General features: G+C 29.0%; 1 protein-coding gene across 1 annotated transcript; it reads right to left on the reverse strand.

The window, feature by feature from the left end:
- Positions 1 to 5,529: 5,529 nt before the first annotated feature.
- On the reverse strand, positions 5,530 to 7,894 carry LOC113366795 (L-asparaginase 1-like). The gene is made up of 2 exons (XM_026608450.1): positions 6,198 to 7,894; positions 5,530 to 5,792 (listed from the first exon to the last, which is right to left on the reverse strand). The coding sequence occupies exons 1-2, from the start codon at positions 7,816 to 7,818 to the stop codon at positions 5,530 to 5,532; spliced, it is 1,884 nt and encodes a 627-aa protein (XP_026464235.1). The 5' UTR covers positions 7,819 to 7,894.
- Positions 7,895 to 19,800: the final 11,906 nt, after the last annotated feature.

Raw genomic sequence — 19,800 nt, forward strand, 5'->3', positions numbered from 1 at the left:
CAAACATGTTGCAAAAACTTTCTGATATATGTATGTAATCAACTTAGTCAATAGCAATTGAAATTTAGCAGTGTTAAAATTTGAAATCTCATCATTTCAAACTTTGAGGAATTATTATAAATAAACCGCTGTTCAAAATTCTATAATATTTTAGGAAGTTTGGTTAGATCATAAACTCTATTATCATCGGAATCATCACATTAATAAAAACGGATTTTTCAAAAAATTAACGTAGAAGAAAAGTTTTGCATTCACTTTATAATTAGAATAAAATGGCTCAACTGATTGTCGCACAATACTAATCAATGCAACCTTATCATATTTTCTCAAACAGGTTTTAATTTTTTGAAACCCTTGTAGCAGTTTTTGAAAAAACTTCGTGGATTTTGGCTCATTTAAACACTTATACTTCTTCAAATTTGTCTTTAGCATTGAAAATTTTTTTTTTAACATAAAATTAGTTCGTTGTATTTTTTGACAAAAATATAAAATTCTCCTTCAGAAAATTTTAAAAATCCTTGTTCTGGCGTAAGTGTAAAAAATATAAAAATAAAGTTGTTGTAGCAGATATATTTTGCCTTTATCAAATTGATAACATATTTTTGTAGTATAACTAAATATATCAATGAATAATAAATGAATTTTTATAATCAATTAATTACAAATACATTTCCCCTTCCGAACAGATTCGAATCCGTCAGCGTTCGAGCGTAGGATGACGTTCTAAAGAGATGTAAAACTGTGGGTAAATTCCTCTGGTGTGGGTTCGCCGTTTCCACGAGAAATAGATGGGTTTGCAGATTGAGCGTGACGTATCTCCTTTGGGGAAAAGTATGCACGATTTTAGGGGATGAAGCCGCAGCAGCCCTCGGCGCCCAGCCAAGCCCGCGGACCGATCGTAAGGTTTCAATTTATGCATGAAGAAAACGTTCCTAATAAGGATCTGGTCGGCGATGTGCGGGACCGTTTGCCACTAGATAGCTATCGAATTGCCTAGTATCGGATTTATGTTTCGGTGTTTACATAGATATAAAGTGATGTTTTACTGCCGGCCGTTTAACTGAACCCGATCGAAGATTAGAGGGTTTCTAAATGGGGATTTGTTTTTAATCGAATCGTACGTGCTGATTGTTTAGTAAACGATTTCAAAGCAATCATGATTTTATTTACTCGCTATCATATTTATAACTGTCCAGTTAAGGACATTTTTAGTAAATTTTTTGATTTACAATTGTCAGCCGTAATAGGCTACAATAGGATTGTATACGTATATAGTGACATGCTCGAAAAGCAACTCAATAGTTATTTTTTCATTTTTCATAAATAATATTGACAATATTTAATTGATAATATAAACTTAACTATTTTCTTGAAAATAATAACTAAATTATTCTAATCTTGATGACATAAATCAAGTGGTGATTTTCTCTTCAGTCTACGACGATAGTTTTTTGTTAGTAAGGTGTTTGTAAGGTAATTTGGATAACAATCTTGATTTTTATTTTAGCAAATATGTATTTCTGTAGCAATGTTGAGTAGAGCTATTTTCACTGGGAAATATATTTAAATATACATTTTTAAGTGAAAACGTATATTACTACTGCTTGATATCTAGTTGACTGAAATCTGATATACAAATAAATATGCAAATTGTAAGCATATTTTAGTATGATTGCGATAATAATCTTCTAAATGCATAAATTTAACAATTTATCATAAAACATATTTATAAACTCTAAAGATTATTTTAAATAAGATTTGTAAAATTTATGTAGTTGGAGGGAAAATTTACACTAATATTATTATATCATTTATTATCTTAATAATAATTTAATAAAATCAAATTAAATGAAAACTTTCTAATTATTAATTAATATAATATTTTCAATTTTTTTTTTCCTTTTGCTCCATAATATAAGCAGCCCGACACCGAAATAGAGTAAATTATAAACTATTTTTTTTTAAATTTTGCATTATTTATAAAAATAATAATAATTTATTGTGACACGATTATTGTGATAACATAATTCGCTTGTTTTTCAAAAAAATGTATGAAAATTTAGCTAAAAATTGCAAAAAATTTAAAAATTAAAGTCGTATTTTTTTGAATTTGTTATAACTTAAATATTTGCTTTATGATGATATTATTATTAATATTGATAATATTGATGAAAAAAATCATTTTGTAATTAATGAACTTCTGATGTTCTTCTGGAAAAAATGTCTAACAGAACAGAAAATATTGTTGATTACAATAGTTAAATTAGTACATAGTTTTTTTTTATATATTTTTACATTTTATCACAAATTTGGGTTTATTTTCATTAAACATTATTATAAATATTTTAATCATATATATTAAATTCTTCACGAAATGCAAATAGTTTTGTAGCAATTCATACAAGAATGTTAAACATGTAAAGTGAAAATAGGTTGAGCCTCATATCTGATTTTAATCTGATTGGTACTGGTAATGATTTCAATTCTCTAAAAATAATTTAATAAATAAAGTATTGAATATAATTTCATCTATAAAGTTTTATAAATTTACAACAAAAGCGTAAGCCATAATGTAAACACAATTGTTATATGCATCCATCAAGCTGATCATTTTTTACTGATTGACTGACTACATACTGTAGTAGTCATTCATATCAATATATCCTAATATCATTAGCCATTTTTTCAATCATTTACCCATTATTGATCAAACATGTATCGTTATGAATTTTCAACAACTTTAATTGAAATCATCGTTAGTTTTTAACACTTGCTGGCGTTCATATCAAACTCGTATTACTCGACACCCGTTGCCCCAAAAGTCTCGTTCAATGAATCGATTGCTTTTGTATAACACAGTTTGCTCGTTTATGTGCAAAACTATAATTTGGAACAATATCTGTACAGAATTTCATTAAAATGCAAATAGATTTCGAAATACGCGGATGCTACGTCGTTTATGCAATCCGTCATATGTCATGTATTTCATCATTAATCATATCTGAATACGACAATTAAAAATATATATTGTGACTTTTGGTAACGATCAGTGCTGATATTTGAGATGAAATTTATTGCTTTCATGCACTTGGTAATAAAATATTAAGATAAGATTTTTGGATCATCGTATCATTTTTAAAAATTCCACAAAAAATATTATACTACATATAAAAAAGTATATATTTGATTTTTTTGATTCAAAAACGTGGGGCAAATTTTTTATGCTTCCATTAATGCATTACAATCTATCTATTATATGAAGATATTCAGTAATTGTTTTGTTTTTTATTAGCAAATTACTACATTGCAGGTTCTACTCGTTCTTTTTAGCCGTAATATGAGGATCTAAATGAAACACAATATAACTCTTCACTTTTTTAATTTTCTCTACACAAATTACAAAACTGTTCATTATATAAAGTCATTTAGTTTTTTTTATTTATTACCTGTATTAGAAGGCAGCCCAATTTGTGATTTTTCTACCTGTGAAATATCTTGATATTAACTTACTGAATGAAAATATTATTGAATAATATTGAAATAATATAAAAATATTTATATCTTAATTTTTCTAATTCATAAAATGACTATATCAGCAAATTTCTGCCTTTAAGAATGTTTAAAAAAATACTCACACGATATGTCTAACTTAAATAGTCAAAATTTAGATAAATCAAATTACTAAGGTTTTATTAGCTTCAATGATATTTGTTTTAATTAAAAAAAATGATGATTTTACTTTACATTGAATACTTAGTTTTGTATACTTGTACTTTTCAAAAAAATCTAATATATTTGCAACTTAAAATCTTTAATCACAAACTTCCAAAATATTTTCTGTTCTCTATATGCACATTAATATAGTCTATGTCACTCATATTTTTATATCAACTTTTGTAGGAACGTATTTTATAAACATATATATGAAACTGAATAACGGTTTAAAATAACTTTCAAACTTTCAATGTTCATATACGAATATTTCTGAATTTCATATTTTTAGTACTATTTTTGAATGCAACACTCTACTGAATATGGGCAACAGATGTCAGTTGCAGAATCGAGACAAACTTTCAGAGATGCAAAAAAATATTTTGTTTGAGTCACTTATGAATTGTTTATTTTTTCACAAATCATTATTGCTGCTATTTTAAAAATCCACTTCTATTGTTTTATTTGTTTTAAATTGAGGTAAACTAACAATGAATGCTCCTTGCCTAAAATAAAAATTATTTTCAATTTTTCTATTCGTGAAAGAGGATAGTGATTTATGGATAATAAAAAAAATTTTGAAAACTTCACTAAGCTTCATGGATCATAAATTTTAAATATATATAACATGTACATAAGTGTATATATGTATAATGAGTATGAACATACGAAATTAATCCAAAAAATGTTTAAGCAACGAATTAGTTCTAAAGATCTCTTTTCTACAAACCATAATTATTTATTTCATGCAATTGTACTATCTAAATAATTTATGTAACGAGTGCATTGGTTGCTGAACGTTGATAATTTCCAAATTCACGTAAACAAATAATTTTGCAATAAATTTAACCCATAAAATATTTTATAGACTCATTAATGTCGAAACCATGATAATTTTATAGATATTCAGAACTTGATATATATATATATATATATATATATATATATATATACATATATATATTGTAGAGTTTCGAACAAGAATCCAAAAAGTAATAAAAAACAAGAAAAGTTTTTTAAATAAAATATTTATTTATTTATTTATTTATTTATTTATTTACTGTCGACGTTTCGGAACTAGGTACGTTTCATCTTCAGTACATCTGTCAAGAAACATGATCTTGATGAGATTTAAGCAAACAATATGTTTAAGAAAAGAAAATGGATATTTAATTCATAAATTAGTTGAAAAAATAATGATCGAATAATGATCAAGAATGTTCGAAACTCTACAAAATATACACAAATCCCAGACTGTACCATTTAATATACGTGTATATATATATATATATATATATATATATGTGTGTGTGTGTGTGTGTGCGTGCTCACTGATTTCCACTACTAATTTCACTAAATTCCAAATTTAAAGATATATCAATAAAATTAAAATCTTTATTAATATAAAATCATATATACAATATACAAATCATCGTTGCAATTACAATTATAACAGTCTTGATGGTGGTAAGCATTTATGTACATAAGCCATGTGAATAATCATAAATTAAACAAAAACAGTTGTATAAATAGTTCAAGTACAAGTTAACAAATATTTGACTAATATTTTCTACCTCATTTAATTATTTCAATTTAAATATAGTAAACACAACCTTGGTGTGCGAGTAGGAGATGAATATTAAGTTAATTTTAATTATGCTAAATGTAAAAAATAAATAATAATATATACTAATAAAAGACTTAATATAATAAGAGCATCCTAATATTAATAACAGATCGTAAAAATGTTTAAATAAAAAATTTCATATTACTCTAATGTAAATATGAAGTCTATGTTATTGGAAGCTTCTTCCTTCTTCATAATCCATTTTTGATAATATTATGTATTCCATTTTTATGTGATCCATTGGTATAATTTCCGTTCGTATGTTCTCCATTTCTGTAATCTCCGTTTGTTTTCAAAGATGTGCTATCTAATGTCTTTTTCTCGATCAATTTCGAGTAATCGTTCGGAGTCAATCCTAGCATATCCTTAACCTCGGTCGATACACCGTGACGCAGGAGGTATTCGATGACATCACGTCTTCCGTGCAATGCAGCTGCATGAGCTGCCGTTCTTCCTGAAAACCAATCACTTTTTACATAAAACAAAAATATCTTTCTTCTGATAAACGAACGCTCTATGTGTTCTACCGTAAATTTTCCATTACTTTCTTAGAACCCTTTTATATGCAGTAAATCTGGTTTTAAGCTAGGTCGTTCAACAACAAAATACGAAAAAGATAGTTGATTAAACGATTTTCTAGTTGAACGCAAAATGTGAAACGTGGAAATTGTAAATTGATTGTCGAAAATATTTGCTTCGTATAACACGTGTAATACTGATGTTTGTTATCTTGAATCAATAATATAAACCTCTATCACATAAATAGAATATTATCTCATGTTTACAAATAATTTCCGCGAACTTAATATTTACTTCAATCGCAATAATAATTAATTCCCCATAATCTATAACTACTTACCGCTAGCATCAGATTGGGATAAGTCAGCTCCTGCTAATCTATAGCCTTCCAACCTGACAAGTAATCCTTTCTCAGCAGCCTGGACCAAATCGTTGCCGCAGGAAGAAACCAGATGGGCTCCAGCTTTTCTTAAAACTCTTATTACCTCGTGTCTGTCTTGATCTATTGCATCTCTTAATGGTGTTCTACCACGAACATCTCTTGCATGTACGTTGGCGCCGAGCTTTAGCAAACACTTAACAACTTCAATTGATACGTCCACATTAGCACAAGCAACGTGCAAACTTGTTCGTGCCTCTGTATCAACAGCTGTAAAATCTGCGCCTTGTTTATGCAACTCTTCTAATCGTTCGATGTCATCTGCTAATACAGCATTATTTAGCATTGATGGGTATAAAATGTTGTTCAAGTTTTTCTTTTGCATTTTTGAAGTTACTTTCAAACATCTTGCTACAGCTTCTATCAAATCTTCTGTATCTTCTGTGGTGACATCGGTCAGTTCTCCCCGTAAGCTAGTGCGCATCATGAAACGCCGCGTAGGAAGGTCCCATTCGGGTTTAGACAGGACATACGAAAGTTTGCATAGGGCAGCTTCCGGGGTCATATCTACCCCGGAAATGACTCCACAATCACGTAGCACTCGTCCAGTTTCATACACCTCACTAACCGAGCCTTTGGCACACTGGGTTATGTTGACAATTATTACACCTCGTTCAGAGGCTTCTGTGAGGGCTGCTGTCAATTCACTTCTGCTGCAGGGTATATTACCTGCGCCAAAAGTTTGCAGAACTATTCCTTCTACAGGTGGTCTTAGAAAAGATCTTATTGTATCACCTGACATACCAGGAAAAATACGTAAAAGACCTACATTTGGGTTTAAATCAGTATGAACTGACAATCTTTCAATTTCTCTGGGTCGTATAAGTGCGGCTCTATCAATTTCAACCGTTATCGACATAACAGCTAGTGGCGGATAATTCGGACTCGTAAATGCTTGCAAAGCATCACAACTCGTTTTTACAGTTCGGTTACCTCTGTATAACTTGTGACCGAAGAATACGCAAACTTCTGCAATATTGTATCCACCCCCAGCCATTATCAACGCTGATAAGAAATTGTCACGACCATCGGATCTAGTTTCGAAAATTGGAATCTGTGCACCAGTCAAGATGACAGGTTTACCCAAGTTTTCGAGCATGAAACTCAAAGCCGAAGCGGTGTACGATAGAGTATCAGTTCCGTGAAGTATTACGAATCCGTCGTAAGTTTCATACCAATGCTCAATGTCACTTGCAATTTTAGACCACTCTTTGATGCCCATGTCGGAACTATCCAGCAGAGGGTCGTATTCTAAAATCGAGTAAACGATTCGTCTGCGTAAATCATCATCATATTGCGGCATAACTAACGGTGTCGAAAGTCCTGTACCGAATCTTTTCTCTGCATATTCGGCATCATGCATATGTTGGTAGCCACGTATGCGTTTTTCAAGTGCGTTCGGATTTGGTGCCAAAACTCCATATTTATTTTTCATCATGCCTATTGTGCCACCGGTATACAACACCAGCACTCTTGATTCAGTTTCGGAGTTGGTCACGTAGGTAAAATTAGATTGCGTCATTTTTTGTGTTGATTTCACCGGCAGAATCGAGAGGTCGTTGAATCACCTAGTATATTTTATAACGCTTCGTTGGCGTAGGTCACTTCTTGCCGCATGCGGCGTTTATGATGCAATAAATAGAAGAATTTCTGTAGAAAAATGTTATTAAAACATACTTTTAATATTGCTTGTCGTTTTTCAGCGGGTAGTTTTATATAAAGTAATAGATAATTAATTTTAATAAAAGCCAAAAATAGTGAAATATTTTTAAAACACCTTATAATGCACTGACATATAATTTAGCATTATAATGTATGCGCATCCTTTTAAAACAATACACATTTATTAGCATATGTTGACTACATATTATGATAATAATTAATGTTCTGATTTTTCCATAATTGAAAATAACTATAGCATCAACCTTTTGACCCGGTGTAATTGCAAAACTGTTTTATTAAATTATTTTTCATTTTACATCAAACGTGTGGCAAGCAATATGTCACAATATTATGATAATATCCCATATAATACACAAATTATAAGGTCAGGGTCGGAGTGCTTCAACGATTTAATTGATAATTTGAAAGATTATTTTTCAATAATTAATTTCGAAGATAAGCGAATGGAATCACGCTTCATGTAACATGTTGTACGAAAGTGTAAACATGTTGTTTGATTTATGATAATAATTTTGCATTGTGTTGTTTCAAAGTACTAATTCGTTACTAATATTAAATTAAAAAATAATAAAACATTTAATAATTGCCACTGAAAATTGTGAATGAACCAAATTATATTTGCATATTATAATTATATTTTAATAATACTATAAAGTTATTAAATATTTTTTGACTTTGATTAATTAAAGTCTGAATATATTATTTTAACTTTTAGTGATGCCATGATTGAAATACCTTTATAATAATCCGTCTTTAATTTAAATTTCACTTTTCACTAATAATATTAAAAATAATACACTGTCACAGAAGTTTTTATATTCATGTAATCATATTTATTATTTTATAATAAATAGTTAATAAATATATATTATTTTGTTTCCACACATATATTAACCTCTTCGCGTTTCGCGGCGTACTGACCGCGTATTTCTCTAATAGTAGGTTAGTGTGGAATAGATTGTGGCTTCGGCCACATGGAAAATTGTTTACATCGATATTTAATATCAGTTCAGTTTGAAAATATTATTTTAATCTAATAGTTTTAATATTAATATACTTTATCATTATTATTTTTATTATATATTCAGAACTGTTCAATTTATGAGAACATTTAGCAAATTTGATCATGTGCAACGATCACACAAAAGACATTGCTTTGAAATATAGGCATGTTGAAATTACAACTCAATGGTTAATTTTCCATTATATAGATAAATTATAACTATATTCAAATAATTATAATATAAATCTGAAATATATTCTTTTAAATAATAAAATTAGCATGTAAATTTAGTTCTGAATAAGAACCAATGTAGACTTAATGTAAGATAGATCAAGTCGCGATTTTCTTTTAACTTACTATATGTAGTAGTTTTTTGTTATTATATATTAGATTTAATATTTTTATATTTTAAAATTATAATAATATAATATTTTAATAGATAATATAATAAAAAAATGTAGTTTATAATAGATTAAATTTCTTACCTTTCAATAGGGTAAGTTATAGTAATCGCAAAAAAATAAAAATGTTTGCATACCTTCACGTTTCAAAGGTTTCTGAACATTTTGGCAAATTCATAAAAAGGGATGTATGTATGTATGTATATGTATGTATGTGTGAATCAAGTTTTCGTCAGTGATTTTGAGAGTAGAGATCAACCGATTTGATGATTCATAACATTAGATTCCTATTGAAAGGGTCTAGCTGTTTTGAGGATGCGGGGTATAGTGCAACAAATGGCAATTAATTTTTTAAGAGAATGTTTCGACTGATTCAAATTCAAAAACATTTTACTTGTACATTGTATTGATGAAATGAAGAAATGATTAAATTTTTAGGAAAGCAAGTCCAGATAAAAGTTAAAAATATGTCATTTTGCGGTTATTGGATATAGGTTCATTAAAATTAAAGTACCAAATACTTTATAGAGATTTTAATCCTAAGTACAATTACACTTATAAAGTCTAGACAAATGTTTTCAATATTTTCTATAGTAAGGGTTTAACCGACTTGACTTTTGAATTCAAATTCAAAAACATTTTACTTGTATTGATAAAATGAAAAATTGATTAAACTTTTGGGAAAGCAGGTCCTGCGGTTTCGGAGATCCAATAAAAAAATTTAAAAAGTGCCATTTGGTGGTCATAAACGATCATTAGACGTATTATAAGCACATTAAATTATTAGATATTTTATAGAAATTTAAACAATAAGTGCAATATTTGTTTCCATTTCTATGGGTTCCGTATCAAGATTTATATTTTTTTAAGTTCACTTATATAGTCCAAAATTTACGACCTGAACCGATATCAAAATTTTCAATGTGTATTTATCATATGTCACCAATTTCAAATATAGAATTTTCTAAAAAAATTTTTATTAACGCTTGCCATCTGTCCCCGACCTGGGCCGTTTCAGCGGGACGGCATCGTAAAACACGTGCGTGCGAGATCTTTATTCTAATCTCTAGTGCGAAATACGAAACGCGATTGTGTTTGCCGAGGCATGTCCCGCTACCAATACAGGAAACGTAACCAGTAACAAAAAAAGATAACGCCGAACCAGGGAATCATGTGTGTGCGTGGTCACACGCTTATAAAAGTATTTTCAGTGATGTAGCGTTTAAGAAAATAAATACATTTCGCATAATATAATTCCTTTTCGAAGTGAGAGCGTGCAAACGAGCTATTTGCACGATTTTAGCGACTTAGGTTTAACACAGAAGCGGATTCTTAACTTTGATTTAAAAATTTCTCAAATATTTGTACCGAACCTCGTTAGGTATAATGTAACATCTATAAAATAATTATTTATTATAAATAATTAATAAAATTACAGTAACGTTATTTTAGCGGAATTCTAAAATACATGCAACTCTAATTTTTTACCCTCCTACCACAAATCTCTATATTATAATAGTCGTTTTTGTAATAGGTTCACTTTTTACCTCGCTTTCAGTCAGTGAATGCTTTTGATTGAATTTCAATTTAAATTTATTTGACCTTATGGAAAAGCTGCAGTTTACTTCAAAAGGGTTATCCAACCCTAACACTTTGCAAGAAATTTTGAAATCAATATCCTTTCTTCTAATTTTTTTGATGCAGAATTCTCCACATTTTTTTTATTCTCTATTTTATTTACCACTGTCCAGTTGAAGACATTTAATAAATTTGTGGAATTTGTAATTGTCAGCCGTAAAGAGACATTGTATACTAAAGGGGCATTTTGGAAAAACAACTCAATAGTTGTTTTCCCATTCGATATAATATTTACAATATTTTATTGATAATTATATAACCTTAACTATTTACTTATAAAATATTTTTTTATAAATAAAATAATGACTAAGTTATTTCAATTTTTTATTAGTAGTGTTGATGACTTAAATCCAGTGGCGCTTTTCTTTTCAACCTTCTTAAATAGTTCATAATAATCACTTTAGTAGCCCAATCAGTTATTTCTGAGCTTATGGAAGGGCTTAAAATTATCTGTTTTTTTCGCTGAATCATTTTAAAAACAATTTTTAGACATTTACAGGTGACAGAAAGGTTAACACCGATAAAACCTATAGCAATTTTAACAGAGTTCTAAAAATTTCACTCGATTTGCTAGACATGTCGCTACATAATTCGAAAATCAATTTGGATATTTCGTTGTATTTAATAATATATTAATATATCAAAACCATGAATCTCTGAATGTACCAATTCAATTTGATTGGAATCAGTTTGTCTATTGTCCCTTAATATTGCCAAGGTCGTTTATATGTGGCATGCTTTGCAGTGGGTAAATCATCCATATTATTTTTGTTAGTTGCTCTTTTTGCTTATTGTTAAAGTTTTGCCTTCAGCGATGGAGGTAATTTTGGTATGTTAAAACACAACACAAGTTTTATAGATTTATTACAGAATACAAATATTATTATACACAGTGGTGTTGTGCTAATATTTTTTTTGCCGGAACGCTAAAATTTAAAATCCGGTTCAAAAAATTTGATATATTTCGATAAGACCTCACAAATGTAATATATTGACTTATTATAATTAACTCTATTATATACAGCTAGTCTATACATTAAATTGTACAAGTATAAGGGAATCATTGAGTACATAATTTATATTCTTCAATGACATTAATTATATTTATTCTGGTATTATTTGTATTCATTAATACCTACATGTATTTATTATGATATAAACGTACTCAAGATTATTACAATACTTTATAAGATAACCTAATAATATGATAGATAACCTATTACCTATCATACTATATTATATTATTGTATATCATAGATAGATATCTATTATCTATCATACCGTGAGATACCTATACCGTCATTAACTAACTTATTATATACCTACATACCTTTACTTATTATAAATACTACTGTCTAATTTATATATTCACCTATATTATATAGGTTTACCTTACGCCCTATGTATTATCTCTACCTATTATATATATTATCTATTGTCTATACCGGGAATTGAACCCGGGACCTCCGCGTGGAAGTCGCGCACCTTAACCACTACCCTATCGGGTACCCCCATTAATAATATAATATGGGACGCACTGTTGTTTCCGCGGGTCATTTTCTAATTAATTAGATAATTAATACTGAGGTGGCGCGACGACACGCGAAAAAAGACGGTTGATTGTAGCGTTACGGTGGTATAGCGGTTAAGGTCGTCGCGTTCCACGCGGCGGACCCGGGTTCGATTCTCGGTAGAGTTAATGTAGCGTGTAAAAAAAATATAGGTAATAGGATATATAGTAGATATAGGTTAGGTGTATTTGGTATACAATGTAGGGATTTGAGAGTATGTGATGAAATATAGCGCATGGTATAGATGTAAGGCATGTAGTATAGAATGCAACGTATAGGCTTACGTAAGGCTATAGAAATACATGAATAGGAACCTATGATGTAGGTGTTAGCGTATAAGAAATGCGAATTTATATAAGATTATAAGATAAGATGAGATAAGAATTATAAGATAAGATATAAGATTTAATTTATAAATATTATTTTTTCTATAAGAAATTTTATCTCGGTATTAAATATCTAAAATATCCGTTAAGGCGTCGATTACACCTTACTGCTGCCTTTGCCGTTATCACTTCATAAAAAATTAATTACTGCACTTTCAAACGAATGTGTGCACTATGCGACAATAGACATAGAACTATAAATTTTATTAAATATTTGAGTAACTTTTGCGAGCTGAATTTCTTAAGGGGGTATTCTACTGTAGAATTTTGAAAAAATCGAAAAAATTTTTTTTTCATATTTTCAAAGTTTAGTTATTCAGAAATATGTCATTAAAAGGATTTTTCAAAATCACTATTATTTCCTGAGTTATATTCGTTTAAGTGACGTGGCCTCGGTTTGGGTCCGACCGAGTCTCAAAACTTTGAACTCGTTTTTCTCGGAACTACTTATTTCGAGCTGGCGGTAAGGATATCTCGAGTTCTAATGAACCGATTTACTTCATTTCTATTCTCCATACATCGCTTTATCGCATGGAACTTTCCCAAAACTATAACTTTTCATTTAGTATTTTTAAAAAATTCGGAATTGTTAAAAAAAACATGAAAAAAAATTTTTTTTTCAAACTGTCGCCATTCAAACAAAACCTATTCTAAAACCAGTTTTCATGTTTTTTCCGGTTCCAAATATAGAGTCCATAGAATGTAGAGTGGAACCCGAGAGATGTAGAGTCCATAGAGTAACAAATGTGATAGTATGCACATAGAGGCATAAATGTGACGCTAAATAGATCAGGGTATCGGCACATAACATTATGTACCACTTACTTCGACATTGACAATGAGCTAATTAATTTATATAAAAAAAAAACAATTCTCAAATATTTTTGTGGCAGTAACGTTGCTGGATCAGTTAGTATATATACACATAAATATGTATGTGTTATTTCTTCTATAAAACAACAATATACGGGTCAATAAGCTTTAGAAATACTTTAATTAATAACACAAGACATACAACCCATAAAAACATCTACATTTACCGTTGTAAACTATCCCTTTGCAGAATTTAATTATCTTTCCATCAAAAAACCGTCTTTGCCATTGGGACCACCATACATGTGACGTCCACACGAACCTTTCTTTGCCGCTCGACTACTAATTATCTACGCCACTGAACCAAGGAAGCGTTCTTTGTACGTGTAATTACATCCTAAAATAACCCCCACAAACTAATGCCTTCTCTCAGGCCAAGGATAAGGAACTACAAGTAACAACATTCCAGCTGAACTATTAATAGCATCACTTTCCGCGCTTTCTGGGTACGAGTATGGCTCTTGTTAGAAAACTACCTGGAATATTCGCGTTAAACTCCTTCTGACGTGCAAATGCATGTGCGTAGAAATTTCTCGCCCACTTGCTCGTATATCATTTTATTTTATATTGCCTTCCCATAAATCATAATTTATTTAAATTATGTCACATGCGGTATGATTTATACCTATGTTTAACGTGTTTAATATAGAAGTCAGGACTTGAGGCAGCGCGTATTTCGGTTGCTTGGTATAGAAATTATTTAATCATACATTCTAACATAATATTAAATGTCATGAATGGTTTGAAACTTGTTTTGAAATAATTGTGATTTAAAGATATAGCCGGGTTAATTTATGTATCACGGAGAAAGTTGAATAGTGGGGAATTTGAAATATGTAATAATCTTATAATCGGTATGCTCACGAGAATATATATATATATATATATATATATACATATTAAATGGTAGCGTGGATTTGTAAATTTTTTGTAGAGCTTTGAACAAAGAATCCAAAAAGTAATAAAAAACAAAAAAGTTTTTTAAAAAACCATTTTTTTAATTATTTACTGTCGACGTTTCGGAACTAGATACGTTCCATCTTCAGGACATCTGTCAAGAAACATGGTCTTGATAAGATTTAAGCAAACAATATGTTTCGGAAAAGCAGAAGATTGTGGATTTTTTTTGATACATCTATCACGATAATTGATGCATATTTGTGGCAGACAGTTGATGCATATTTTTAAAAAGTTTACAGTAATATATACATGTATATGGTAAAAAAAATTATTCACAAAATATAGAAAAACTTCCACCTTATTGCCTTTGATCTGACATGATTTTTCAAGCTTGTAAAATACCACAGCGTGTTCTCTGCACTGATATCATACGAGTTTAAAAAATAACCGATATTTGCGATATAGGATACATTATATTCATCTATATCTGGTACACGTCTTGACTATTTGAAACATAAGGCACAACGTGCATAGTGTATGATGTCGTTTCATCCACGGAAATTCGCGTCTTCCTGTGCTGTATATTGCAATTCCTCACGGTTCTGCGATTTTTCTTTTTTACGCCTTTAATTTTCATTCAATGGCTTCATTTTTTGCTTTTTATTAAACTTTCAGGACCATTCAAACCTAATATTTTTTTGTATTGCTTGTAGTTTCGAATAGTGGGACCTAATAAAGGAAAGTGAAAAGCGGATATTTAATCTGTTATAAAAGATAGAAATGTAACATAGCGTTGTTATGGCAACACTATGTTACGGTTCAATCTTCATATAAATTGATAATAAAAACTGTCAAAAAGCTATGTATTTGTTGTGCAGTAAGGCATTTTATACGTAAAATCTAATCTAAAAAATGTTATCATAAGTGCATATTTCTAATGTGCTCTTGATAGCACATACGTGAAGTTAGGTTTTATGTGTAAAATGCCTGATCGCACAATTTTTATCTACCAATTTATATGAATATAGGACTCTAACATAGCATAGCCCTAACATTCCTATATTATCAGAAAATTGGTCTCCCAATGTATCTTTTCCATCTTTTTCATGAATGTTTTTCCAAAATGTTTAACTACGCCACTCCCTTGTCTAGTCCAATATAACGGTGTGTATCACAAGAGATACACTGAAAAAGACTGTATCACATACTGATACTAAACAATATAATACATTGTTCATGCTTCCACTCAACAGGGTATGATTTGCATAGAGCCGAGGCTCTCCATATATTGCCTAGTAAGTAAGCTACGTACGGATGGGCCGTCAATATCCATTACATGTTCAGTGGCGCTCAGTCGAATAAAATAATTCGAGAGCTAGCAAAAAAATTCGATAAAACTCCTATTTATTTATTTTTAAGATGCAATTTTAATTTGTTGTTCTACAACAAAACCATTCAGTAAATAATATGAGTAGTTCATATAAAAATAAATAAGTGAAGGAAAGGAAATCATTGGTTCGTGATGGACCTGGCCTAAGGGCAGAGTACTAATTATTATTTTTATACATTAAAAAATTGAAAGTAAAATAAAGGTTACCCAGTAAAAACGCATTTATCTATGATTATATATTATTGTTGCAAAACTATTTTTTTTAAGGAATTGCCTTAAGATCAAAAGATTTGGTAGCATGGTTGTAAAAAAAAAGAGAGAAAAAATCAGTGATTTGTGATGGACTTGTGATGACTTCAGACACAGCACTCATTATTATTTTTCTACATAAGAAAATTGGAGAAAAAATATAGGCTATCCAGTAAAAAGGCATCTATGTTATTATTGTTGAGAAACATTTTTCTTGAAGAAATTGCCTCAAGAACAAAAGCTTTGGTAGCATGGTGGGAAGACAAACAAAATTTTGTTAAAGTTAATGGTGACGTTGCTAAGTTTTAAGAAGTTTGCTATGCTAAGTTATATATTTTGTAACATTTTTTTTTATTTCAATCCTTTTATTCATTTCCTGTTTAATTTTAATACATCTACATTTTATATTTTATGACCAGTAATCAGAACTATTTTTTGTAAGGGAAGTAAGGCAGCCTAGTGGTCCTTTCTCTTTGTAATAAGAATTATTATTATTGGATAATTTACGTAATGACGTGATAAGTACAGCAGCAAAACTTGTAAAGGCTCTTATCACTTAAAATAATATGTAAATCTATATTTTCAATTATAAGAAATGCTTGATGTGAACAGAACCTGGAACCTCCTTTGCTCAAACAAAAATTGTTTATAATTGATTATTTAAATTTTATAGATTTTTATATCATTATTAAATACTCGAGACCAAACTACTTCATTCTATATATTTCTTAGATTTTTTAATGTTTTATTGATTACACTTGCGTATACTAAATATATATACTTGCAATGAGAGTATATATTATTATATGCAATCTGGTTGAATGCAATCAAAAATATGTTAGCAAAAGTTTCTAATAGCAAAAATTCTATTAATGTGCTATTTTCACTGAAATCTTAAATCACTTGCTTATAGAATTAATCGATAGATAATTTCTAATACAAAATTTAAATATGTACTTAAATTTTAGACTAGTCGAATGCTTTTTGGAATACCTTAAAAAATTGTGTATGTGTATGTGTACGTTTGTATGTTTGGACACATTTTTGTCCTCGATTTCTAGAACACGGATCAACCGATTTGAATGAATAAATAAAATATATATAAACTATATATGAAATGTACATAAAATATACATAAAATAGTGGTGCGTAGCACATTTATGGAACCGTAATAATTTCGTACCGTAATTAAATATTAAAGGAATATAAACGATCAATATTTAATAAAAAAACATTATATAATACCATTCACTGCGAGTTTAGAATATATTTTCCATCAGAGATGAGATGTTAGTTTCATGATAAATGCATTTTAGTATAAAAAGCGAAAACATCGTCCAATACTACTTGCGTTTTATTGATTACAGAAACTTCAATTAGTGCATTACTCTGCCTCTAAACGTTGTATACGGAGTGCAAATTAGCAATATTTTTTTTAATTTTTAAATATCAGCTCTTGGCCTAAAAAGCTTTACATCAGAAGTAAGAAATTGACCAAGACGGGACGCGGTTTTGTATTTTTTGTTCTTTATAGCACGAAATTACTTTAAAACGCGGTTGGCAACATGGAGCGATTCTAGTGAAATATGCGACACACAGAAAATTAATAGATTTTTCAGTTCACTATAAAGTATTAAGTTGCTATAGGTATGTACGTTGTTGTGTATGTAAACATCAATATTTCTCTCGTGAACTTTTTGATTAAAATGCACGTTAATCTTTTAAATTAATTATCGAACGTATTAATAATTTGAAGCGCATGCAATTTTAATTTAAAAATTGCAGGGTGGTTTATCGTTGCATGGATAAATATTCATTTAAAAGGTTAAAAACAGCAGCAAACATCGACAGAATTTATAAAATGCAAAATCAAAACTGTTTAATCACTTTGAATATATCAATTAATTATTTATAAATAATTTATGCAAATATTTGTGAATATGCATTTGAAATAAATAAAAAAAAATGTGAACTATAAAAGCATTATATATATATATATATATATATATAAAATACAGTAGCATGAAGTCTTAAAGATTAATATTTTCAAGAAGTTAGAAATGCTTTCATAAGTTTTTTTTGTGCAGGATACTCAATACGTACTTGTATCAACTTTTATATAAAAATTTTAATTAAATTTTATTGCTAAATTATATCAATGAATAACCCTTTCTAATGTCAAGTTAAATGGTATTAGTTCAATGTACATTTTATAATTGGCTACATATAAATTAAAAATTAAAAAAACACGTTTAGATAAAAAATTGATTTGAATTTATTCAATTTTTTTATCGTATCAGAATTACATATTTTAATTGTAAATATTTGCATGATCATGAATTTTTAACAGCAATGCATATTTATCGTAGAACAAAAATATAACTGAAATAAATTACGGAATTGAAATGTATATAGGTTACTCACAGCTTTTGGTAATAAATAACACGTTACATAGATTATAATCATTTCGAGCTCCTAAATTAAATATGTTTAATATACGCTATTTTTTGCATTGGAATATTTATAATTGTATATGTGCAAGCGCGTTTTGTAGTTCTGATTATGGCATTTCACGTAAAATTTTATATTTTTGGAATATAACATGTCATTCATCAGATTTTTATATCATTATTAAATTTAATGCGTTTGGGAAAATTAAATGTGTACGCGACAAAAATAAAACAAATTTAATTATACTCATTTTATCTGACAAAACTTATATTGATGATTCAGAAAATATTTTTTAACCAAATTTTATATTTAGATATAATTGTAATCATAATCTATAGTCAGAGCACTGCTCTAATTTATATGAAAAATGGGAATAAAAACAACAAAGTGGGCAGCACTAAACTCTTAAAACCCAAATCATATAAATAATATCACATGAAAACACAAGTTCAAACAAATACAATAAAATCACTCAATAAGATCAAATATGTGAGATTGATCGCACCTTATGTTCAATATTATCAATTTGGAGGTTCCAATGGTGGCTATCTAAAAACCCATGATAATATTTTTGATACCCACCCTAAACAACCTGATATCAAGCAGTAGTAATATCGGTATTTATCAGAAACCAAAAAATAATTATTGAATTTTTTTAAAAAGTTAAGTTAAAATTATCAAAAAGCCAGAATTTGTTGACGAAAGTTTACTATATTAGGACCTTTTGGACTGTCAGTTCAAAATTTAAATATTACTGAAAAATGTTGTTTCAATACTACTAAAGTTTCTTCAAAAAATATAAAGACTTATTTTTTGAGCAGCGATCAGAACTAGATATGTTCTCTGAGATGTTCATGTTCTGAGTTGTTCATGCTCTATTTTGAAATTCTTTTCTAGATTATTTATCTATTAATTCCTGTTTATTCAATTTTATTCTGCAAATTAGAAAAGACCCCCAG

Source organism: Ctenocephalides felis, unplaced genomic scaffold, assembly GCF_003426905.1.
Source record: "Ctenocephalides felis isolate EL2017-DRISC unplaced genomic scaffold, ASM342690v1 CF-g0.4_SCAFFOLD_01170, whole genome shotgun sequence".
Lineage (NCBI taxonomy): Eukaryota > Metazoa > Arthropoda > Insecta > Siphonaptera > Pulicidae > Ctenocephalides > Ctenocephalides felis.